This window comes from Cajanus cajan, chromosome 3 (genome assembly GCF_000230855.2).
Source record: "Cajanus cajan strain Asha chromosome 3, NIPB_CcT2T_4, whole genome shotgun sequence".
In the NCBI taxonomy this organism is placed as follows: Eukaryota; Viridiplantae; Streptophyta; class Magnoliopsida; order Fabales; family Fabaceae; genus Cajanus; species Cajanus cajan.
In genome coordinates, this window is record NC_138519.1 from 13,352,609 (window position 1) to 13,379,605 (window position 26,997).

General features: G+C 32.7%; 3 protein-coding genes and 1 long non-coding RNA gene across 7 annotated transcripts in view; 1 reads left to right on the forward strand and 3 right to left on the reverse strand.

Moving 5' to 3' along the window:
- Window positions 1-3,112: 3,112 nt before the first annotated feature.
- LOC145955562 (uncharacterized) lies at window positions 3,113-9,389 on the reverse strand. The gene is made up of 2 exons (XM_083070478.1): window positions 8,256-9,389; window positions 3,113-3,365 (listed from the first exon to the last, which is right to left on the reverse strand). Exons 1-2 carry the CDS (start codon window positions 9,364-9,366, stop codon window positions 3,328-3,330), a joined length of 1,149 nt encoding a protein of 382 aa, XP_082926604.1. The 5' UTR covers window positions 9,367-9,389; the 3' UTR covers window positions 3,113-3,327.
- A 3,285-nt stretch (window positions 9,390-12,674) lies between these two features.
- Window positions 12,675-15,999, reverse strand: LOC109808739 (putative glutathione S-transferase). The gene is made up of 2 exons (XM_020371856.3): window positions 15,584-15,999; window positions 12,675-13,206 (listed from the first exon to the last, which is right to left on the reverse strand). Exons 1-2 carry the CDS (start codon window positions 15,905-15,907, stop codon window positions 12,853-12,855), a joined length of 678 nt encoding a protein of 225 aa, XP_020227445.2. The 5' UTR covers window positions 15,908-15,999; the 3' UTR covers window positions 12,675-12,852.
- LOC145955565 (uncharacterized) lies at window positions 15,819-17,266 on the forward strand. The gene is made up of 2 exons (XR_014432205.1): window positions 15,819-15,959; window positions 16,892-17,266. It is a non-coding gene; the product is annotated as an uncharacterized LOC145955565 (long non-coding RNA).
- Window positions 17,267-18,176: 910 nt separating this feature from the next.
- The window catches only part of LOC145955564 (uncharacterized), an 82,883-nt gene continuing 74,062 nt past the window's right edge, over window positions 18,177-26,997 (reverse strand). Inside the window, exons 1-7 of one of the 4 annotated variants that reach the window (XM_083070479.1) lie at window positions 25,167-25,734; window positions 20,127-24,342; window positions 19,251-19,337; window positions 18,863-18,888; window positions 18,711-18,783; window positions 18,535-18,630; window positions 18,177-18,448 (exon numbers count right to left, since the gene is read on the reverse strand). In XM_083070479.1, the coding sequence (XP_082926605.1) occupies window positions 18,359-18,448; window positions 18,535-18,630; window positions 18,711-18,783; window positions 18,863-18,888; window positions 19,251-19,325 (360 nt within the window). In that variant the 5' untranslated portion in view covers window positions 19,326-19,337; window positions 20,127-24,342; window positions 25,167-25,734 and the 3' untranslated portion in view covers window positions 18,177-18,358. The other 3 variants (XM_083070480.1, XM_083070481.1, XM_083070482.1) reach the window with 3 other exon arrangements.

Genomic DNA, 26,997 nt, shown 5'->3' on the forward strand with positions numbered 1-26,997 from the left:
ATCATCATTAGCATTTCGTATTACATATTCAATAAAATATTCTACTCCAGTCTCATACTCATCACTTATACGTGATGCATGTATCCAACTTCGATTCAATAACCAACTTTTATCCATAACTTCTGTTCTTCATAAAAAAAAAAACATAGACCATGAACGTTAATCTCACTATTTTAATTATTTGTATTAAATTTCAAAAGGGAAACTAAGGTTCACTCAATATGCGCATAAATCTAACATCATATTAATTTATAAAAATCAAATAAACCACCTAATTTTTCTAAGCACTAAATTACTAGGTAGACATTAATTATATCACAAATTATTAATAAAATACAAATATATAACACATACATACAAGGGGTCCAATTTAGAAAAATGTCTAAAACTGCTTCAGTGTCTGGAACGGCCCCAGAATGGGCTGTTCTGCAAGCAGAACGGCCTGTACTGCTTGTAGAACGGCCTGTACTGCTTGCAGCACGGCCCGTTCTGCAAGGAGTACAGGCCGTTCTGGGGCCATTCCAAGGCCGTTCCAAACTCAAAGTTCGCCCAGAAACAACGAAATAAAACGCATGGAACGAAAATGTTACCTCAATGTTGAATTCGTCCCAGAAAATGAGAAACTGCACACTTCAGATGACAGTCCCAGAGAGTAAAGAGGAAGAATATATGATATTGAAGCAAAATAGTAGAGAATGGAGTAATAGGACCAGAGATAGTGTAATTAATTCTCTGATACTACTTTTAAAATCGGCTGTTCAATAACCGATTTTAAAAGTGATAATTTTAAAATCGGCTGTTCAAGAGCCGATTTTAAAAGTAGCGTCAGAAACTTTTAAAATCGGTCATAACGTAGCCGATTTTAAAAGTAATGTCATTATTTACAAAATTGCCACCAAGGTTGTTAAACTCGAGAGTCTACACAAACTCGTGGAGCTCTCGTAGACTCGTAAGAGTCTACCTAATATTAAAAGATATTAAAAAACATGAACATACACAATATGATATCACTATTTCAACATTCTAAGTCTAAAATAAGTCAAATAACAATAAAATTTCATAATACAAATCCTAACCATACATGAACAACCAAAAGTCGAAAACACATAAGTCCACAAATCAAAAACATAAAACAAGATCTAAATTTATCAATCACCACGACGATGGTGACTGGTGGGTGTTCGTCGAAAACTGTAGGGATGACGTCAGAAGCTACGACGACGGCGCTGGAAGCTGCAATGACGACGCTGGAAGCTGTAATGACGGAAAATGCGTTCATATGCGGCAGAGATGCGCATTCGTATGCGGCGGAGGGAGAGAAATCAGACTCGCGAGCTTCCTTCCTAACTAGACTGGTTCCTCTCCCAGTAAGAGGACGCGCGTTCGTATGCGGTAGCGTTCGTAAGCGGAGGAGATGCGCGTTCGTACGCGGCGGAGGGAGAGAAATCAGATCAGACTCGCGAGAATGGTGGAGGCATCGTGCGCTAAGGGAAAAATGCCATTCTCACTTACTAACCCTAGCTAAAACGACGTCGTTTTGGGGCATTTAGGGGTGGAAAAAAAAACCTAACTAGACTCATGGACTCGGCATCAGACTCGCAATTCTGACCGAGTCTACCCGAGTCTACTTGAGTCAGCCCGAGTCTACCAAAAAACGAGTCTATTCGCGAGTTAACTCATTTTGCTACCCTAGACTCATAGACTCGCACGAGTTTACGAGTTGACTCGCGAGTTTGACAACCATGATTGTCACCGCATCACTTTTAAAATCGGCTACTTGATGACCGATTTTAAAACCCCAATTTTAAAAGCCATTTTTGTACTAGTGGCCTTCTCACGTTCTTTCTCGTCTAAGGTCGTTGCAGCTTTCCATATAGTAGACATGCACTAGTCACGTCAATTAATGTATATTAGAACTTGTGATGATTTTGTTACCCAAATTTAGATTATGGTACTAATTAATCTAATTTAATTGAAGAGAGCACTAAAAACACTATTTTTAATACTCAATTAATTTTCTTGTTAAAATTTTTAATACGATTAAAATTACAAAATTATAAGAGTAGATACTAATCAAATAAGATGTGAGACTCACAAAATTTAATAATTTTTTAATAAATTTTAACTAATAAAAAAAAGAATATTAAAAAATCATGTTAAGAATTCTTCTAGATATTAAAAATTATTTAAGGAATTGACTTCTCTCATCAAGTCTCAACAATTGTTTTTTCATACTTCCGGATCAACGATTAAACTTCTGATTAAATGTTTAAATAACAAAATTATTTACCAACTATATTACGTTTTATTGATATGGTTGGCTTGTCATATGTCCAAGGATATATGCCATGGAAAATTGGGCACCTTGGATACCCAGAGTGGCTTGTTAGTGAAAATGAAAGGATGTGGTTCCCTATATTTAATTTCCATTTTGTTGAATTAAGATTTAGAACTGCATTTCTTGCAGTTCAATTATGAAATCTAGAGGATCAAATTCCCAGCTCATCAGTTAGTGGTGAAAAAGGCTTGGTCCCCACGATCCACAAGTCAGACTAAGTGTTACATCGCTCAATAACTTTATATTTAATATGAATTTGGTATTCAACCGTTAGATTAAAAGTTCATATCTCTTATACAAAATTTTATATTAATCCAAGATGATTTGATACTTCATTCTTATAAAACAAAATTAAAGTAATATATACATTTCAAAATATACTAAAATATGAACATTTTGATTACCTTCACGTTGTTATTCAATTTTAACAAATTTGATATAAACCTATAAAGTGATATGAACTTTTAATCTAATGGTTGAATTTACAAAATTCACATTTAATATAAAATTATTGAGTGGTGTGTAATACTTAGTAAAAATTACACTGCTATTAGTATAACCCTCCCCCCTTTCTCTCTCTCTCTCTCTCTCTCTATATATATATATATATATATATATAGAGAGAGAGAGTATATATATAGAGAGAGAGGATATATGTCACACCCTCTACCCCAACATAATTACTTAATAAGCATTAACTATATTTAAAAGTATATTAGAGTGATATAAAATAATAAATATCATAAGGTAGAAGATGCACATTCGTAATTAACATTTATACCAAACTCAAGAAGTCATAATAAAACAAAGATTATAAATTAATCCCAGTAAAGGTGGCAGTGCCTCCTAGTTAGGAATCAATTTATAATTTTTTGTATCATACAAATATATTTAAATTTCAAAAGAAAGAAAATAAAACATTATTTTCCCAGAAAGAAGCCTAGCTAAGCCCGATGTCACATCCTATCAGAGCATGCCCACTTAAGCCTCTAGACTTCATTACCAACATCCTCATGATTAAGATTACCTGCAACATAAATTTAAACATATACAAGAATAACAAGAGGAGTGAGAAACTTCTCACTTAGTTGCAGGTATAGAAATAAAAGTTAAATAGCACACACACACGCAATATAATTCACATATATAATCAATCTCACATATATGCTTATGTATAATGATTTTCTTGACTTGACTCACTAATGTATGCATGTGGCGCCATACGGAAGTTTCAGAATTTATCACTGGTGACCCAAAGGTACACCTATCACTGGTGTTCATACACCTCGTTAGCATGTTACATCACTGGTGTCCCGAAGGCACACCTATCACTGGTGATCATACACCTTGTTAGCATCACTGGTATGCGGCCTCAGCGGCACACCTAGAATAATATATGCATATGATGCATGTCATACATTCATAGACTCAACATTTAGCATATTACACATATAAGATTCATATTTCATAATTATGATTTATTTTATTAATCCAACTTTAATAGTCCAATAGTCCAACAGTCCAATAGTCCAACGGTCCAATAGTCCAACGGTCCAATAGTTCAACAGTTCAACGGTCCATTCATGGATCGTAGGTCACAAGTCATGAGTACATATTTCATACAGTCATATCCTCATAGGTCCGCATAGGTCTCATATATACTTCATATACTCAAGTCATAATAAGATCTTCATAAGTTCGCATAGGTATTTTTATTCTAAAACTTATTCTTTTTTTAACATCAATTACATATTTATAAATTAATAGGAGGCTTAGCCTTCCATATCTTTATTAATAAACAATTTATTCATTTTTTTCTTTTATAAAAATAGTATAGTTATTATTTACTACGGACAAGAAATCAAGTAATGCAAAAAGCAAAGCACATTAATAACAATATTTCATACAAACAAACAACAGGCATAAGATCGGGAGCCAATCTAACAAACAACTATTTAACGATTACTCCAACACCCCCAAGCGAGGTTTCCCACTCCCCCCCTTACCTGGATAAATAGGAATTTGGGCAGAATCTCCTCTCTTTCTCCTTAAACCGGAACCGGAACTAGAGCAGAACCTTCTCTATTCTCCTCCTCTTTTCACAACCTAGGCAGAACCTTCTCTCTTATTTTCTCTTTCTATCTCTCTAGAATTCCTTCTCTCTAAACTTTTCTTCTCTCTAGTTATGAATTTTCAAAATCCTTAGGTCCCTATTTATAGAAATTTTGAAGTTACTATGCACTATGCACTATTCATTAAAATAATATTATAAGTTACTATGCACTATTCATTATTATATTCAAATTTATTAAAAAATTTGAACTCGCGTCCCTCGTGCAGCCGCCCCTTCACTATGCAATTGCATAGTGAAATACTATTCATACATACGTATACGTAAATAGTAAAATACGTATACATAAATAGTAAAATACATATACGTAAATAGTAAAATACGTATACATAAATAGTAAAATATGTATAAAAATATGATATAACTACTAAGAATCTCAATACATAAAAATAAAATTTTGGGATGTTACATTTCTCCCCTCCTTTTAGAAATTTCGTCCTCGAAATTTACCTGAAAATAGGAATGGATATGCTTCACGCATCTTGTTTTCTAATTCCCAAGTAGCACTTTCTTCAAAATTTCCTCCCCAAACGACCTTAACCAAAGGAATTTCCTTTCCTCTTAGTTGTTTTACCCTCGTATCATCAATTCTTAGAGGAACTGTTTCATAGGTAAGATTATCTTTCAACTGAATGTTGTCAGACTCAATGATATGGGAAGGATCATGGACATACTTTCTGAGTTGGGAAACATGAAAGACATTATGAAGATTTGAAAGAGATGGGGGTAAGGCAATTTGATAGGCTACTTCACCAATTCTTTTAAGGATTTGATAAGGACCAATAAAACGTGGAGTAAGTTTACGGGACTTCAGTGCTCTGCCCACTCCTGTCCAAGGAGTAACTTTAAGGAATACATGATCACCTTCATTAAACTCAAGGTCCTTTCTCCTCTTATCACTGTAACTTTTCTGCCTACTCTGAGTTGCTCTCATTCTCTCCTGGATCATCTTAACTTGTTCAGTAGTTTGTTGAACTATCTCAGGTCCTAAGATAGCATTCTCTCCAGGTTCTACCCAACACAAAGGTGTTCTACATCTCCTACCATATAGAGCTTCATAAGGTGCCATCCCAATACTGGAATGGTAGCTATTGTTGTAGGTAAACTCTATCAAAGGTAGGAAACTATCCCAACTACCCCCATGTTCTAAGATGCAAGCTCTCAACAAGTCTTCCAAAGATTGAATAGTTCTTTCGGTTTGGCCATCTGTTTGGGGATGGTAGGCTGAACTCAATCTAAGCTTAGTGCCTAGAGCCTCATGTAAACTGTCCCAAAATCTAGAAGTAAACCTAGGATCTCTGTCAGAAACTATACTAGTAGGAACCCCATGTAATCTCACAATTTCACTTATGTACAACTTGGTTAGTCTCTCCAAAGAGTATCTAATGTTAATGGGAATAAAATGGGCAGACTTAGTCAATCTATCTACAATGACCCATATAGCATCTAAGTTCTTCGCAGCTTTAGGTAACCCCACTACGAAATCCATAGAGATACTATCCCATTTCCACACAGGCACATCCAAAGGTTGCAGGAAACCTGAAGGTTTTTGGTGTTCTACCTTAGCTTTCTGACATACCAGGCAGGCATACACAAATTCCTCCACTTCCTTTTTCATCTTAGGCCACCAGAACATCTTCTTAAGGTCTTGGTACATCTTAGTGGCTCCTGGATGAATACTAAGGCTACTCCTATGTCCTTCTTCAAGTATTGCTTTCTTAAGTTCAGGCACACTAGGAATACACAACCTATCCCTAAATCTCAATACTCCATCTATTCCAATTCTAAATTCACTTTCCACACCTTGATTCAATTTCTCAACTTGACTCAATAGGAAAGGGTCTATCTTCTGACCTTTTCTAATTTCATCTATCAAGTTATTAGTCACCTTCAAGGTTCCCAACCTAATACTCTTAGAGGTTAGTTCACACCCTAAACTCATATCCCTAAATTCCTCAATCATGTGCAATTCCCTCATCATTAAAGAAGAAATTCTCAAGGATTTCCTACTCAAAGCGTCAGCTACCACATTAGCTTTGCCTGGGTGATAGTTCAACTGAAAGTCATAATCCTTAAGAAACTCTAACCATCTTCTCTGTCTCATATTTAATTCTTTTTGGTCAAACAAGTACTTAAGGCTTTTATGATCACTAAACACCTCAAATCTAGATCCAAACAAGTAGTGTCTCCACAACTTAAGCACAAATACTATTGCAGCTAACTCAAGATCATGGGTAGGATAGTTTTGCTCATGGGTTTTAAGTTGTCTAGACGCATAGGCTACTACCCTTCTCTCCTGCATAAGTACTCCACCTAAACCTGATTTGGAAGCATCACAAAATACCTCAAAAGTCTTGCTAGGGTCAGGTAATACTAACACAGGGGCACTAGTTAGTCTTCTCTTAAGTTCTTGAAAACTCTCTTCACACTTAGAGTCCCACACAAAAGGTTGGTTTTTCCTAGTCAATTTGGTCAAAGGTAAAGCTAATTTAGAAAAACCCTCTATAAATCTCCTATAATACCCAGCTAGTCCTAGAAAACTCCTAATCTCAAAAACTGACTTAGGTGCTTTCCATTCAAGAACCGCCTCTACCTTAGAAGGATCTACAGCTATCCCATCCTTGGATATCACATGCCCTAGAAAATTTACACTCTCCAACCAAAATTCACATTTTGCCAATTTAGCATACAACTGTTTCTCCTTAAGGGTTTGAAGAACGATCCTAAGGTGCTCAGCATGCTCCTCCCTATTCTTAGGATACACTAGGATATCATCTATGAAGACCACTACAAATCTATCCAAGTAAGGGTGAAAGATCCTATTCATGTAGTCCATGAAAACACTAGGTGCATTAGTCACACCAAAAGGCATCACTAAATACTCATAGTGCCCATAACGAGTCCTAAAAGCAGTCTTTGGGATATCCTCGGATTTCACTCGGATTTGATGGTAACCTGATCTCAAATCTATCTTGCTAAACACACAAGCTCCAACTAGTTGATCCATAAGATCATCTATTCTAGGCAAGGGATACTTATTCTTAATGGTCACCTTATTCAATTGTCTATAATCTACACACAATCTCATACTTCCATCTTTCTTTTTGACCAATAAAACAGGCGCTCCCCAAGGTGAAACACTAGGCCTAATGAATTGTTTCTCTTGTAGTTCCTCTATTTGTTTCTTAAGCTCAACTAACTCTTTAGGAGACATCCTATAGGGTGCTATAGATATGGGTGCGGTACCTGGCACTAAGTCTATACTGAACTCAATCTCTCTCTCGGGTGGTAAACTAGACACATCCTTAGGAAATACTTCAGGAAATTCTCTCACTAAGGGAATCTCATCTAGCTTACTCTCAGTCTCAACTGTTAATGAAGATAAGATCATGTATACCCTTTCATTTTCCTTTAAACAAGTTTTAATGTTAGAAGCACTAAGAAATTCCATACTCTTACATTCACCAAATGAAATGGATTTATCAAAGCAATTTAAAAGAACATGGTGAGAAGATAGCCAATCCATACCAAGGATTACATCTAATTGACTAAGAGGCAGACAGATTAAGTCAACTAGAAACTGTTTTTCAGAAATTGTCAAAGGGCATTTTAAACACACTAGGGATGTAGTTACAGGACCATTAGTAGGGGTTTCAACAACTAAATCAAAATTTAACAAAGACACAGGCAATTTCAGTTTTTGGACACAAGAGATGGAAATAAAGGAATGAGTTGCACCAGAATCAAATAGTACAACAAAAGGAGTCTCAGCTATGAAACAAGTACCTTGTATCAAATTTTCTGACCGAGCAGCTTCAACACCACTAAGAGCAAATACTCTCCCTATAGTCTTTGGTCGTTCAGTTTGCGATCCTGATCCAATGACACGTGTTCTTGGTGGTTCAGGACATTGAGTACTGATGTGTCCTTTACCATTGCAGTTGAAGCAAGTAACCTCCTTGTCACGACACTCTGATTTAATATGACCGATCCGTCCACACTTTCCACATCTTCCTGAAGAAATAGACACAGACCCTCCAACACTACCAGTAGTGTTCACAGTGGACGATTTAGTTCTATTGGCAGCAGCCATATTTCCCTGAGATCTGGTAGAAGCAGAATAAGGCTTACTCTTACCAGAAGTATTTGAATTCACTGCACGAATAGGACCTCCAACTCCCTTGTAAAAGACAGAACGTGCACGATTATCACGGTCATAGATTCTACTCTTGTTGACAAGCGTTGGGTAGTGATAAATCTCTTGATAATTAATTGCGGTTTTTATCTCAGGACGAAGGCCATTCACAAATTTAATACATTTAGCCCGTTCGCCACCCTCACCATGATAATGGGTACAATAACGGACCAAGGCATCAAATTTTTCAGCATAGTGTGCCACCGTATCATTTCCTTGCTTTAACTCGAGAAATTCAGCTTCCTTCTGGCTTCTCACATCATCCGGGAAATACTTCTCAAGAAAAACTCTTTTGAAGTTTTCCCAATTTAATTCCATTCCTCCATCTATTATCCTTTGAAGTGCTCCTTCCCACCAAAAATGGGCATCAGCAGTAAACATAAAGGTAGCCAACCTCACTTTCTGAGGAAAAGGACATTCCATAGCATTGAAGATCTTTTCGATATCCATTAGCCAATTTATTGCAACATCTGGGTCATATCCTCCTTTAAAGGTCGGCGGGTTATTCTTCTGAAATTGCTCCAACCAGTTAGGAACAACTCCAGCCATATTGTTGTTGTTCATTGCTTGGGCTAATGCTTGGAGAGCATCAGCAATCGCACGATCATTTCTACCAGCCATAATCTGGATATATAGAACTTTTAATAAACACAGACAACTATAACATAATATATTTACAATCAATAAACATAGTAGACACATAACTCACGGCCGATAGAATCGACCTGCTCTGATAACTCTTAATAAAGTTATTCCGCTTAATAATTCATGGTGTATGTTGAATTTCATCAATCCAATTATTAAATTAAAAGTTAATAAATTTTACTAATAATTAATATAAAAAAAATTAATTGGCTTTGGAATAAATTATTTGCTAATTAACAATATAATTGAAACATTAATTATTTTAAATTATTTAACTAGAATTTTATTGACAATTTACTATATGATCTTGATATTTTTGTATAACTAATATCTGGTTTTAAATTTGATATAAAAATATTATGGTATAATTATATAAGATTTTAAGTTAGTATTTTATTAATGGTTGATAATTAGAAAATAAAACAAAGATAAATAAATTTTTTAAATTTTATATCTTTGATTTAAGATAAATAAATATATTAAATTAATTAATAATTTATTTAAAATATTAAAATTTAATTTATAAGTATGTAATAAATAAATATTTATAATTTTATAAATTATATTATCATAATAAATTATAAAACTAAATAGTTTAAATTATAATTTTAAATAGAAATAAGTTGATTATTAATTATAAAAGTAAATATATATAAATAAAGATTAATTAAATATATTATTATTATTATTATTCATAATATAATTATTATATATTATTATATTTTTATAACAGTCCGGACACACCGGGATGAGAAGGATCTAAAGATAGTACAAATATGAGATTATATAGTTGATGATGACTTAAATGAATTAATTTGTACAAGTTATACTGACAACATGTATATACATTTTGTTAGTCAAGTAGTCTCGTATAACTTAAGAGGGTGGTGAATTAAGTTATCTAATTTTTCTTCTCTTTTTAAGTTTTTCAAACATCTTTCTTATAAATTCAATATCATAAACAATTTGAATGTAATGATGCAAAAACTTCACAATCAAAATTAAAAGTATAGGGAAAGAGAATTGCAAACTTGATTTTATATTGGTTCGGCCAACCTTGCCTACATCCAGTCCTCAAGTCACCCACTTGAGATTTTTCACTATGCTTGTAACCTTTACAAGACTCAAATTCTCCAACACTTAGGAATTCTCTTTCCTTGTGTTGAGAATTACAGACCACCAAGGAGAACAACACTTTCTCCTTTTACAGATCAATAGTTGAAATGAATGAAGTACAACAACTCTCTTTGAAGAGTGGATTTTACACTTTGTTGATCTAGTAGAACTTTTTAGATAATATCTACAAATGATTTTGGCCAAGTGAATGTAAAGATAATTTTTCACAATAGAGTTCGTAACCTTTTTCTGAAAAATTATTGGTATTTATAGATGATTGTTTCATAGGTCATGACTTTTCATGAAGAGTTATGACTTTCTAAAATATTTCAGAAAATTGCCTCTGGTAGTCGATTACAAGACTTGGTAATCGATTACAACGGTTTAGTTTCAAAAGATTAGAACGTTGCAAAATTTAAATTCAAAATTTGAAGTTTATATCTTCTGGTAATCGATTACAGGGAATGGGTAATCGATTACCAGAGTACGTTTCAAATTTGAACATATGAGTATCCATTCTCTGGTAATCGATTACATGTACTGGTAATCGATTACCAGATTGTTACAACTGAGGATTTGAAAAACTTCTATTTTCAAAAACTTATTTAAAAAATTATATTTGGGTTTTCTTTGAAATTCTTTATTTTAAATGGCCAAGAACTTTATGCAATATTTCTAAAGATTTCTTTTTACATATTAAGCTAGGTTGACAAGACTTATCTAAAATTTTTTGAGACTTTTGTTTCTTGATCACCTTGCTTTAACTTGACCTCTTGTTTTCTTTAACTTCTTTGGCATCATCAAAATTCTTTACATACGTTCTTCCACACATTTCGATAGCTTATCTCATCAGAACTCTACAGTTATGCGTGCTAGACTTGGAGTAATATAGGGATAGGTGACCTTCTGGGAAGCTTCCTAGAAATTGTGTAAGTAAGGATAAAACATGCTAAAAAAGTAAAATGTTGTGAAATAGAATCCTTGAGAAACCAAATATGAGGGTTGTTACATTAGTAAATTTATTAAAATTAAACAAAAAATTTTCGACGAATTTATCTGTCAACGGAATCATTTAAAGATTTTAAAATAATTTTTGATGGATTAAATTATTTTCGACGTTTTTTTTTTCAAAGGCCCCTTTTTCTAACAGATATTAATTTTTTTTCGATGAATTATATTTGTTGAAAATTTTGCGTTTTTCTTGTAGTGAATTCATGTGGTTAATTGAATAATCAAATCAAATACCAATTATTGAAAATACAAGGAAGTTAAACATCAAGACAAACTCCATCAATGAGTCATGAACAAACTACACAATGAACTTGACATCATATTTTAATTCAAAACCTTCAAGGTGTCAAGTTTATGGATATTTGATATTTTATTTATATACTACTCAACATACTAATATTTATTTTTGAAGTATGGGTACTCTAAATTTCATGCCAAACACGTAGCGGTCACTTATGTGTATCTAGTACTCATAGCTACGTACAAGGTTGGTACCTATAATATATATATATATATATATATATATATATATATATATATATATATATATAAGGAGCATATCAAGTGAGAGGAATTTATTATGAGAGGGTGAGAGGGTTAAAATATAACCTTTAGATTAATCAAGTGAGAGAAAATTAATCTAAGGGTTATATTTTAACCCTCTCACCCTCTCATAATAAATTCCTCTCACTTGATATGCTCCCATATATATATATATATATATATATATATATATATATTAAAAAAAAAGTGGATACTTAATTTGGGTACACTTAGATATTTTGTGGGTACATATCCAACCCCATATTCAAGTCCAAAATAAAGACCTATATATGTCAATAAAAAAAATAGGTTTTCTATTATTTTTATTTGCTCCAAAATCTCAATTCTCATCCATGAGTGACACTACATAAAACATGTTTGATTTATCGTTGAATTTCATTAAAGGGAATAAACACACACTCCAAAGCACCAAATTGAGAAGTAATATTTTTTATCTTTTTCGTTAAACGTGATTTTGTGGGTTTTGGACGATAAATCAAACACACATAATTCATCAACCACTGCATCCAACATTCAAGACTCAATCTCCCAAATCATTCACCATATATACTTCTAATTAATATCCAATGTCCAAATTAATCTATTCAACTTTTTGTTGATGTTTTTAAATCTATTTGACTCATTGATGATGTTTTCACAATACAATTTTTATATTTTAGTATGGTTCAACAATCTCCAAACTTCAATTTATTGCATTGAAACTTATCTCACAACCTTCATCATCTTCTTATTGTAAACTGAAATCTAGACAAGGGTGACTTTGGTTCCACATTTACTAACACACTAATAGTCATAGCTTATGGGAGACATGATCTCTTTTTTTTTGAACAAGTTTCCAAACACATTATACATCTATTTTGAAGGAGTAAGGATTTGAATGCGAGCTTTGAAGGCAGCAAGAAATGGTTCTCTAGGTGGCAGAGTTTCTTTAACAAAGGGATGGTTGAGCACTTGGTGAGTCCAGTTGTATAGCTTTGGGAATTTCTCACTTGTCAGCAACTCCAACCCCACAATTTGTTCAATCGCTGGGAGCCAAAAAGCTACGCAAGTTCCAACAATGTCCACCAACCCTAATGTTTCTCCACCAAAGAATTTGTCCTTAAGCTCATTCTCAAGAATCTGAAGCACCTCGTGCGATTCTTCGATAGCCTTCTCACGCTCTTTCTCATCTAAGGTCGTTGCAGTTTTCCATATAGTAGACATGCACTAGTCACGTGAATTAATGTATATTAGGACTTGTGATGATTTTGTTTGGCAAATTTAGATTATGGTACTGAATTAATCTAATTTAATTGAAGAGAGCACTAACAACACTATTGTTAATACTCAATTAATTTTTTTTGTTATATTTTTTAATACCGGTTAAAATTACAAAATTGTAAGACATAGTAATCAAATAAGTGGTGAGAATGATAAAGGTTTGTAGTTTTTAATAAATTTTAACTAATAAAAAAATACTAAAAATCATGTTAAAAATTCTTCAAATTAAGTATTAAAAATTATTTAAGGAATTGACTTCTCTCATCAAGTCTCAACAATTGTTTTTTCATACTTCCGGATCAACGATTAAACTTCTGATTAAATGTTTAAATAACAAAATTATTTACCAACTATATTACGTTTTATTGATATGGTTGGCTTGTCATATGTCCAAGGATATATGCTATGGAAAATTGGGCACCTTGGGTACCCAGAGTGGCTTGAAGAAGTTAGTGAAAATGAAAGGATGTGGTTCACTATATTTAATTTCCATTTTGTAGAATTAAGATTTAGAACTGCATTTCTTGCGGTTCAATTATGAAATCTAGAGGATCAAATTCCCAGCTCATCAGTTAGTGGTGACAAAGTCTTGGTCCCCACGATCCACAAGTCAGACTTCAAGGTGGAGCCACTTGTGAGGATTATTTTCTTCTTATCACCATTTATTCTAGGTTAGATGGATTATTTTTTGACCAAAAGTAACTAGACAGAGAGGTTCTCAATATATCACTGTATTTTTTTAATTTCTTATTCAAAAGTTTGTCCTTGTTTATATGCTTTTTAGTTTAAAGTGATATTAATATTATTTTATTTTTAATTACACAGACACACACACACATATATATATATATATAATATTTATATATTTATTTATTATAAAAATAACAGTTATATTTAATGTTAAAAATAATTTTGATATAAACAAAAATAGAGTTTAATAAGTGTAGAAAAAATTACTTAATCAATTAATTAAAAATCACCTTAGATATGATTTTTGAAATAATTAGAGGTTTGATCTGTAGCGACTTATTATTTTATTACTTATACTTAAAACTTCTAGTTTTAGTCTCTATATGAGCAGGGATGGGGTTTTGGAGAGTATAGATACTTGTTCCTACTACTATTATATATATATATATATATATATATATATATATATATATATATATATATATATATAATTTTTTATTTAAAAAAATAATATATTTTAAAAAATAAAAAAATTATATTTTAATAAAATAAATATATATATGTTTAAATTATGATATGTATAAAATATAAATTCAAAAAAAATATTTATTTATTTAATGTTTATTAAATTTTTAAAGGAAATTAATTCTCTCATATGATAAAGAATATTTCTTAATATCAAATTAATTTTTAGAAAGTTTAATTATTATATATATATATATATATATATATATATATATATATATCTTAATACTCACATATATAATGTATTATATTGAAAAAATTAACTTTTGATAAAATAAAATTTAAGTATGCATGTATTCTTTTGTGTTTTCTATTTATATATTGTATACGTTGGTTAAAGAAATCAAAATAAGAAAAATTGAAAGATTTATGTTTCATTTAGAATTGTTATTATAAAATATATTTTAAAATAAATTATCATCTAAAAATATCTATTTAATATTAAAAACATGTTTATATCATAAATAAATTAAACTTGATCTTTATAAAATTTAACATATTTATTTTTATATTTTTAATAGTATTAAATTATTATAAAGTAGGTCTTTAGGATTGTAGTTCTACCCAAACATTTAAAAAATATCTATATTAGATAAATAAGTCATACTTAGGACATATGTTTTTAAAGAAACTTATATTTAAATCTACTAAATTGTAATAAAATCTAGTATGACCTAATTTATTTTCATCTTTAATTATAGTCATAGTTATAAAAGTTTGTAAAAAATAATTATGGTATATATTTATACTTTTAAAAATTATACATAAAATTTTTAATATTACAAATATATAAATAAGTATTGCTCCCACTATCTAAAATTTCTGGATATATAAGTAATTTTATTTTATTTTTTTACATTTTGACCCTCGTGTCTATATGTTGTGATCGTTTTACATGGAAAGAAAAAAAAAGACAAAACATAAAAGAAAATGTTTATATAAGAACTAAAACATAAAGTTTTTAGATATATAAATTAAACCAAAAGAATTGACACAATTATAGGGACCTAATACCTAATTAGACTTAATAATTATCACAAAACTTAATGATCTAAACCAACGCGATTCAATGTGTATAAAAATAAAGAATGTTCATAATTGGACAAACCTTTTCATCAATGAACTTGGTCCAGAAACGAGCCAAGGCTCTTGGATAAGGTTCTTGAGGCAAGATGGGGTTCCCTTTCCATGTCTCCTCTATATATTCAAGAATCACAAGGGACTCCGCTATGGGTTTCTCATCGTGAACAAGCACAGGAACCTTTTTATGAATAGGGTTGTATTTGAGAAGGAGTTGGCTCTTGTGCTCCAAATTTTCTTCCAAGAGTTCATATTGGACTCCCTTCAGTTTCAGAGCAAGCTGCACCCTGTAAACAAATGGGCTTCCAACAACTCCCAAAAGCTTCACTTTTTCTTCTTGATTTTCAGCCATTGTAGCACTTCAATTTGTTTGGCCTAAAGCGCACTATGACACAATCAATGAAGTAAGTGACTCTTGGTCTTGCTTTACTCGTAAGTTCTTTTGCCTTAATATATAGATGTAGAGATACGTTGTCGTAAGAAAGTTAGATTTGATTTTTTAACATATATTGACTTCTTCAATATAGACGGCCTCATTTCAATTTTGGAATATATCTTCATTGACCATTAATTATACAATAATCAATGAAGAGAGAGAATATCATGAATATTTTAATTAATTTATATGGAGAGAAAAATTGGAGAGACACGATTGAATCCATATTAACGGTCAACAACATATCAAGTTATCATCATCTCTCTCTCTAAAATCTTGATCGCTAAAAGATATTTCTTTTCATTTGGAATATAAGTAAAAACAAGAAAATTGTTTGTCGAAAAAATATAAGTAAATCTCATTTCATTTCTATTAAAAGATAAATAATAATCTTATTAGCTAAAGATAATAGCGCATATACATAAGATGTGTGATAAATACAACACATATCCTATGAGTGTGTGAGTTTCTTTTGAGAGGGAGTGAAATTAACTTCAACCATTAGAATAAATTTAATGATTTTAGATTAAAATACTACCAATTAATTTACCACATACTATTACCATTATATTATTATTATTATTATTATTATTATTATTATTATTATTATTATTATTATATATTATTATTATTATTATTATTGTCACTATTACCATTGGAACTCCATGATTGTTATCATTTTTATTATCATGAATTCTTCATTGTTGTCACCATCGTTATCATCATCATTGTTATTATCATCATTATTGTTATCACTATTATTGTTACCACCGACACCAATGTTGTCATAACTATACCATGATCATATTGTTTTTACTATTGTCATTGACACTATTATCATTCGAACTCCATTACTACTATTGTTGATGACATATTGCTTGCCACAACACCTACCACAAGGACAATATCGAGAAGAATGCAAGAGGAGCGAGGTCGAGGTGAAGGTAGAAGGCCTAAGCTTCTATTGAACTATAGGTTTGTTTCATTGCTCATTCTTTTCTTTGTGTAAATATTTTTCTTTTATTTTGATCTTGTATTTTGGCTCAAGTAGTATAAGAATTTGGTCCTTGTATTGTTTTTTCTTGAAAGTGTAATTAGTAGTCTATGGGAGGTGTAAGTAGCTAAGGTTATGATAGGTTTATTCGGCTTGAATGATCCAAATCTTTTTATGGCTCATAGGTTTGGACGTCCAAACCAAATTAATCTTGTTATCCAAGTTGTTAATTAAGTTACATGACTTTTAGCAATGACATCTCAAGAACTTGTTAAGTGTAACCATTAAATTGGTAGTTATAATGATTAGGTTAGACAGTTACTCCAAGTCAAGTACGCTTAACTGTGAAGTTCTGATGAGATAAGTTACCGAAAAGTAGATGCATGTTGTTAGTATAAGTAGTATAAATTAAATCATTTAAGTCATCCTTAACTATCCAATCTCATACTTATATTATCTTTGGATCCTTATCATTTTGGTATATCCGGACTGTTATAAATATACAATAATACATATAATAATTATATTACTAATAATAATAATTATATTATATTTAATTAATCTTTATTTATATATATACTTACTTTTATAATTAACAATCTACTTATTTCTATTTAAAATTAATTTTATGATACAATTTAAATTATTTATTATAAATTTAGAAGTTTAAGTAATAATTTATATATTTTAAAATGAGAAGGATTATAATAACACTGATATAACTTTTACTAAGTATTACACCGCTCAATAACTTTATATTAAATTTGAATTTTGCAAATCCAATCGTTAGATTGAAAATTCACTAGTACAAAAGGGGTCTTTTACGTCGTATATTTTGAGGCTTTCACGTCGGAAACAGCTCCGACGTTGTACGGGAGACGTAAATTTACGTCGCCTCTAAAAGACGACATAAATTTACGTCGGATATCCCTTGGGCCCGACGTAAAAAAGGGCGCTGAAAGGGGAAAAATGAGGCATCAATTTACGTCGGACAGTACCTTGTCTGACGTAAATTTACGTCGGCCTGTGCTAGGTCTGACGTAAATTTACGTCGAACAAGGTTCTGTCCGACGTAAATTGATGCGTTTTTTTTATTTTGGTTGTTTATTGATATACCCCAAACCTGCATATATAGTCCATAATATAAAACCTAAACCAGTCAATCCAGAATATAAAACCTAAACCAGGCAGTCCAGAATAGAAATTGAAATTATATTTCAAAATTGAATGACAAAGAAAATAATATATAAATGTTAAAAAACATAAATTATGACAATGTAAATCCTATAATCCTAAAAAAGCTATAAAACATGTCTGTCAATATGCTATCAAACTAGAAACATAATATTAACTAACTAAACTTAGAAATCTAACTAATATATACTTTGAAGAAAAAAAGTTATCCATTGTTCTCTTATCTTCATGATCTCATCTTCGGGCAATGGAGATGAATCTTGAAAGACCTGAAACATTAATTTAAGTGTCATTAATATGCAATGTTAATTATCCTAAAGGTAAATATACTTAAATAAATTTTGATATGAATTACCTGCGCCCAAGAATCAGTAATACCCGCAGAAACTATGGCTCTCATCCAATACATGATGTAATAGCCACATTCAAACGAGTCTTGTTGCTTATTACACTAAAATGAGAAACAAGTAACTATTATTTCCAAAGTCAATAAATTTAAATATTATTGACTGTATGAATTAATTTGCTAACCTTAGGGTATATGAAGTGCAATGACTTTAATGATTTGCTTCTTCCACTTAAAATATTAGCTCCAGACACGATTCTAGTTAATTGAAATAAAAACAGATGTTAGCCAATATATATAATTACAGTTTTAAAACATAATGAAAAAATTTAGTTACCCTTGTAATTGGCATTTAATCGAGACCTACATTGTATGACAAACAAATTAGTTATAAAATTACCATGATAAAAAAACCAATTAAAAAACTAACTCGTCAATGTATGAAGCCATGTATATATCTTTTCCTGAGTCACTCATCCATGTTTGCATATATTGCTAGATCTGGACCTGGGTGTTTCCTGATTTTTGGATGAATTGTGTGACACCCTCTACCCCGCATATCATAAATCAATAAATTTAAATAATATAACTTTAATAATCAAACATGTTTACAGAGTATCACATTTTTAACAAACATAATCAGCGGAAATTACAAAGAAATAAATCTCAAAGTTTTCAAAGTAATTTAAAATGACATTAACAACCTAATCTAATCTTATCTATACCCCGATGTCACATGTCCTATCAGAGCATAGCCCATAAAGAAGCCTAAGCTTCACCACCAACATCCTCAGCCTCATGCTGATAATCACCTGTATAACGGTTAAAGAAAAACAACACAAAGAAAAAGGGAGTGAGAAAACATCTCACTCGGCTCACAGTGTAGGAATATATACTAGATAGCCAAACACAAACAATACATACGTAAAATAACAATATCTCATATTTGCACATATATCATGCAATGGTTTTCTTGACTAGACTCACAAATGCATGCATGTGGCGCCATACGGAAGATTCTCATATCATCGTGGGTGACCCTAAGGTACACCTGGTTATCATATCGTGGGTGACCCAAAGGTACACCTGGTTATCATATCGTGGGTGACCTAAAGGTACACCTGGTTATCATATCGTGGGTGACCCAAAGGTACACCTTGTTAGTCGTGGGTATGCGGCCTTAGCGGCACACCTGGAGTATTGTATGCATATGATGCATGTCAAACAAGACTCTATACATTCTCATATTACTTTATCACTTTCCATGGTCATTTCATATCTCATTAACATATTATCACATTTCATATCTCATGTCTCAATCATATTTCATATTATCTCATGGTCATTTCACATCATCATATTTCATCATCACATCATATCATATTATCATCATATCATATCATCACATTCACATTATCACATCATATTCACAACTTTCACAATCATAGTCTCAACATAGTTTCTATTCATACACGTATATTAACCAAGCAATTAGAACATACAAACAATATGACATACAACAAACACAAGATTGGGAGCCAATCCCACTACCCAGCATACAATCCCACACCTAGAGCGAGGTTTCTCACTCCCCCCTTTACCTGGATGACAAGCGCTGAAACTAAAGAAGAGCTTCCTCCTCTAGGCTCCTTCTACTAGGATAGAACCACCTCCTATGGATTCCTCTAGGTCTTCAAAGAGAAGAAGAGGAGAAGAAGAGAGTATAAGAGAAGAGAGAATGAGAATTGAGGGATGGTTTGCAATGGAGAAGTGAAGGGCTATTTATAGCCTTCAAGACACATTAAAAAAATGGAAAATAATGAAAAAATCTTAGACAAAACTAAGTGGAATGAATTAGTGAGATGAATTATTAAAGTTGGTGGGATGAATTAATGGAGTTGGTGCCATGTTCTTTTCCTCACCGACTTTAGCTACTGATTTGGACCTTATAGACAGCCGAATCTGAAAATATTTCCTTCACGAAAGTTGTAGGATTTTCTCTTATCTTTCCATAGCCACCAAGTTTGTATCATTTGAACAACCACCGACCAAGTTATACCCCACAAACCGAGGCTTGCCAATCAGTCCAGCGAGAAACAATTGTATCAATCAAACTCCAATTTTGACCTCCTAAACGACCGATTTTGCAAATGGCTATTTCTGTAAACGTTGTGCGTTTTTCTCTTAGATTTCCATTGACACCAATTTTGCATCATTTGGACCATCACAGACCAAGTTATGCCCTAAACACCGAGGCTTGCCAATCAGCCCAGCGAAAAACGGTTTTAACAAAGAAAATCACAACTATCTAATTAAGCCCAATAATACACATATCTTTCTAAAGCCTACAATTAAGCATAAATGGAGTATGAATTAGCTACAATTGAAGTAAAATATAATCACCAAATTATGACTAAATAATAATAATAATAATAATAATAGTAATAATAACCATTTTGAAAACTGGGATGTTACAATACTTCCCCCCTTTTAAGAAATTCGTCCTCGAATTTTTGAAACGAAGAGGTTTGACTATGACTCGTTCAAGATTCTTCTTAAATTTCCTTGGAAAATCCACAACAGAGTCTAGACATATTATTTCACTTCCAAACAGGAACATCTAAAGGCTACAAAAGTCCTAAAAGGCTTCTGATGTTCTGTCTCATACTTATACCATACTAAATATAAGTACATAATATCCTCTATTCCTCTCTTTACTTAAGGCCACCACGCTTCCGCTGCGCCACTCTGATGCACCTTAGTAGCTCTTAAAACTCCCTTTAAGATCATCTTCCTAAATTCAAGATTACTAGGCTATAGATCCTATCATTGAACCCCAAAATACCATCAACTTCTACTCATAAAGGGCTATTTATACCTCTACCAATCTTCTCCACTTGGTTCACTAAGAAAGAATCTAACTCCTAAGCTTCTCTAATCTCGTCCATTAATTCATTAGTCATTTTCAACATACTAAATTCAATGCTCCTAAGGGTGAGCTCACACATCACGCTTAAGTCGCTAAGTTCTTTAATCAAATACAACCCTTAAATCGTCAAATATGGTAGGTGAAAGATCATCCTACTCAAGGTATCTGCTAGAATAATAGCTTTATTTCTACGACCTTCTCCAAAGATTAAGCACTTAAGCATAGGTTCACTAGATACATATACCAGATTTCTAATTTCACCATTCTAGCTATACCCAAGTCAAATTCTTATCCACCTCCTTATCCTATAACCTCATACCAAATAAATCATCTAATCAATCCTTTCGTTACTCAATTTAAATTTTGTCTTACACTACTAAGAATAACCTTATCAGAAAAACTTAAATCTCTAAGTTGAGCTAAAAGATCTATCTTTCTAATCAGGAAAAAAAAAGGTAAATATAAAGGTCTCATACTCAGAGCATCGGTTACCATAATGGTTTTGGCCACATAACTTAATAATATCAAGATCTTATTCCTTAAGGACTTTTAACTATTTCCTCTGGTCAATAGGTATTTAAAACTCTTATGATCGCTAAATACCTCAATCTTAGAATCATATATGTAGTGTTTTCAAATCTTAGTATACATATTAAAACTGCTAACTCAAAGTCATGGGTAAAGTAATTCCTCTCAAGAATTTTCAATTGCCTAGAATCATAAGCTACTACCTTTCTTCTTGCCACAACACTCTTCCCGAACCTATCTTTAGAAGCATAACTATATACCACAAAAGTCTTGCTAAAATCTAGTAGTATTAACATTAACCAATCTTTCCTTAAGAGTTTGAAAACTACCTTCTCCTTTGTTATCCCACACAAAGGCAACTATTTCTTAGTCAATCCAGTCAAAGGTAATAGTAAGCGACCTAGAGAAGTAGGCGATAAAATGTTTTGGGTACTTAAAAATAAACATAGGTCCAGAAATTCCTGATATGGGTTAGCCTTTCAAACTACTGTTGAATTCATGGGTAGGCAAACGACAACTTAGTGAACTGAAACATCTTAGTAGCTAGAGGAAAAGAAAGCAAAAGAGATTCCTGTAGTAGAGGTGAGTGAAATGAGAGTAGCCTAAACCTCTAACTGCTACCTTAGACATTTACTTAATAAATCTCCTATAAATTATCCTAAGAAAACTCTTAATTTTACTAATTGAATTAGGTATCTCTCACTTAAGCACAACTTCTACCTTAGATAGCTCTATGTTATACCTTCGCAAGAAATTACTCACCTCATACAATCAAAATCATAATCTAGCTAAGTTTATCTTAGATATATCTTCACACTTAACTCTAATATGATGGTATCACATCCTAAGGTCAAAACCTCTCATTAACACACAAATATCCACTAATTGATCCATAAGGTCACATACTTGCATATCAATTCATATTAGAATACCTCCTTCACATATATCATCCCTAAATATGTATGAATTTATCACCATGAACCAATCATATCATTTGAATCAACCTTTCAGTGACCAGACCTCAAAACATCATCAAATCCATTTTTATCCTTGTTATGCCTAAAATCTCAAAAACATCATGATAGCATATATCTACCTGACACACAAAGTTATACTCATCCAAATGATCTCAAACCTATCTCAAACGAAAGCTAAATGAATAAGCTACAACTCTTATGAAGACATAAGATTTCAAAAAGATCACCTTAAAATTTCAAAATCACTTCAAGTATATTCAGCTCTAAACTTCTGATAACCAAAGCCGTGATAACTAAGGTTTTAGACCTCCGTTTTATCTTATTACAGTTCTATTGGAAAGATAATATCAAAAGCCACAACTCTCATGATGACCACAAAATCTAATTCTGTCACTAAGATACTCATACTGACACAACAAAATTTCAACGAAAATAATCCCCATATCATATAGCATTAGTGTACTAACATTTCACAAAATACCTTAACCATTCCAAACTCACTCCTTTCCACCTTAAACTCATATTCAAGCTTTCCATTACAATCTTAGACCAAAACAGCTCACAAAGGACTTAGAAAATAAAATTCACATACTACCTAAACCATAAAAGTTAACATGCACGTACCAATACTCAAGGAACATTCCAATCTCTCATCAAAATATCAAAACTCCAATTCTCAGATACAACCACCTTTGATTCAATTGCTTACTACTATAGATTCCTAAATTCCATTAACCGTAAACTCTTGAAAAATCATCCAAATCTAAGGTCTCAATAATTTCTAGTTGATTATCAAGGCTTTGTCCGTACTATTGGTACATAAGCTCACCATACGAGTGATACTACTCAACCACTACTTCTTACGTAAGCAAAAAGTATCAAACAAATAAGCAATTATGAAAAGATCAATCAAAAATAGCATCATCAAATTATATCATGTCTATCAGACAAATCCTGAGAATACAATGCATACAAATAAATAAATAAGAACATAATTAATCATCACATTAGCACATCAATCATCTCATCACATTATTAATCTACCAAACAAGCATAGTAGACTCATAACTCACGGCCGATTGGATCGGCCTGCTCTGATACCACTAAATGTGACACCCTCTACCCCGCATATCATAAATCAATAAATTTAAATAATATAACTTTAATAATCAAACATGTTTACAGAGTATCACATTTTTAACAAACATAATCAGCGGAAATTACAAAGAAATAAATCTCAAAGTTTTCAAAGTAATTTAAAATGACATTAACAACCTAATCTAATCTTATCTATACTCCGATGTCACATGTCCTATCAGAGCATAGCCCATAAAGAAGCCTAAGCTTCACCACCAACATCCTCAGCCTCATGCTGATAATCACCTGTATAACGGTTAAAGAAAAACAACACAAAGAAAAAGGGAGTGAGAAAACATCTCACTCGGCTCACAGTGTAGGAATATATACTAGATAGCCAAACACAAACAATACATACGTAAAATAACAATATCTCATATTTGCACATATATCATGCAATGGTTTTCTTGACTAGACTCACAAATGCATGCATGTGGCGCCATACGGAAGATTCTCATATCATCGTGGGTAACCCTAAGGTACACCTGGTTATCATATCGTGGGTGACCCAAAGGTACACCTGGTTATCATATCGTGGGTGACCCAAAGGTACACCTGGTTATCATATCGTGGGTGACCTAAAGGTACACCTGGTTATCATATCGTGGGTGACCCAAAGGTACACCTTGTTAGTCGTGGGTATGCGGCCTCAGCGGCACACCTGGAGTATTGTATGCATATGATGCATGTCAAACAAGACTCTATACATTCTCATATTACTTTATCACTTTCCATGGTCATTTCATATCTCATTAACATATTATCACATTTCATATCTCATGTCTCAATCATATTTCATATTATCTCATGGTCATTTCACATCATCATATTTCATCATCACATCATATCATATTATCATCATATCATATCATCACATTCACATTATCACATCATATTCACAACTTTCACAATCATAGTCTCAACATAGTTTCTATTCATACACGTATATTAACCAAGCAATTAGAACATACAAACAATATGACATACAACAAACACAGGATTGGGAGCCAATCCCACTACCCAGCATACAATCCCACACCTAGAGCGAGGTTTCTCACTCCCCCCCTTACCTGGATGACAAGCGCTGAAACTAAAGAAGAGCTTCCTCCTCTAGGCTCCTTCTACTAGGATAGAACCACCTCCTATGGATTCCTCTAGGTCTTCAAAGAGAAGAAGAGGAGAAGAAGAGAGTATAAGAGAAGAGAGAATGAGAATTGAGGGATGGTTTGCAATGGAGAAGTGAAGGGCTATTTATAGCCTTCAAGACACATTAAAAAAATGGAAAATAATGAAAAAATCTTAGACAAAACTAAGTGGAATGAATTAGTGAGATGAATTATTAAAGTTGGTGGGATGAATTAATGGAGTTGGTGCCATGTTCTTTTCCTCACCGACTTTAGCTACTGATTTGGACCTTATAGACAGCCGAATCTGAAAATATTTCCTTCACGAAAGTTGTAGGATTTTCTCTTATCTTTCCATAGCCACCAAGTTTGTATCATTTGAACAACCACCGACCAAGTTATACCCCACAAACCGAGGCTTGCCAATCAGTCCAGCGAGAAACAATTGTATCAATCAAACTCCAATTTTGACCTCCTAAACGACCGATTTTGCAAATGGCTATTTCTGTAAACGTTGTGCGTATTTCGCTTAGATTTCCATTGACACCAATTTTGCATCATTTGGACCATCACAGCCCAAGTTATGCCCTAAACACCGAGGCTTGCCAATCAGCCCAGCGAAAAACGGTTTTAACAAAGAAAATCACAACTATCTAATTAAGCCCAATAATACACATATCTTTCTAAAGCCTACAATTAAGCATAAATGGAGTATGAATTAGCTACAATTGAAGTAAAATATAATCACCAAATTATGACTAAATAATAATAATAATAATAATAGTAATAATAACCATTTTGAAAACTGGGATGTTACAAATTGAGGCTCAATAAATCCATATACTTGTGCTTGTCCTTGCTCCACACTCAATTTGTCCATGTACCTAACACAAATAATTATTATAAGTTAAATGTAATTATTGTAAATTTAGACTCATAAAAGAAAATATGACTTACATGGCCCACAATTTTATGATAGATATATTTAACATGGAGTTTCCCCCAACAATCTCTAATGCATCAGGCATGGATATGTATAGTGGAACATCAGAGCTATCAACTCCAAAAACTCTAATGTCCCACTGCAATTGAATTGGCTTCTTCTTTAATCGTGGTAATATGGTTAGAAGCTTATATATGGGATCATCCTCAGCTTCTGCGATATTAGCATGATCAACATGAGGTTCTCTCATGACCTCCTTACCACGATTGATATAATTACCTTTGCCCGTGCTGAAAGCGGCATGACCAAACGTTTTGGCCAAGCTAAGAATGTGCCGGTTGCCTGCCCCACTAGTTGAACCTCTGTATTGGGCAAAGGCACTAGAGCAGCAGTATCTTGAACTTGGTCAACCACAACCCGTGTCCAGTCTGGCTGTAGAGGGACACCATGGATGGTTGAGCCACCCTCAAATACTCAGCCAATAGCCACTAACCGTAGGGGGTCATCCTCAACATATAACTCACACTGGTTTGGTACATTAGTGTGAGTCTGTTCCGGTAAGGGATCTGGAGCAGCACAACTCCCTTTAGTGCTGACTCGAACACCATCATGAGCAACTGCAGTCTATTGTTGAGAACGAGCCAAAAGTTCAAACTTCTATTCAAACTCTTCTCGAATGTTCTTCAATTTCTCTTCAAACTGCATCTCCATTCTCTGCATAGCCTCTTGACTGCAAGAGTCAACAGTGCTCCTCGATGATCGTGCACCAAAGAAATCTCGGTGGCTCCAAGAACCACTAACACCATGCACACAGCCTGCGTGCTCTGGCCTTCC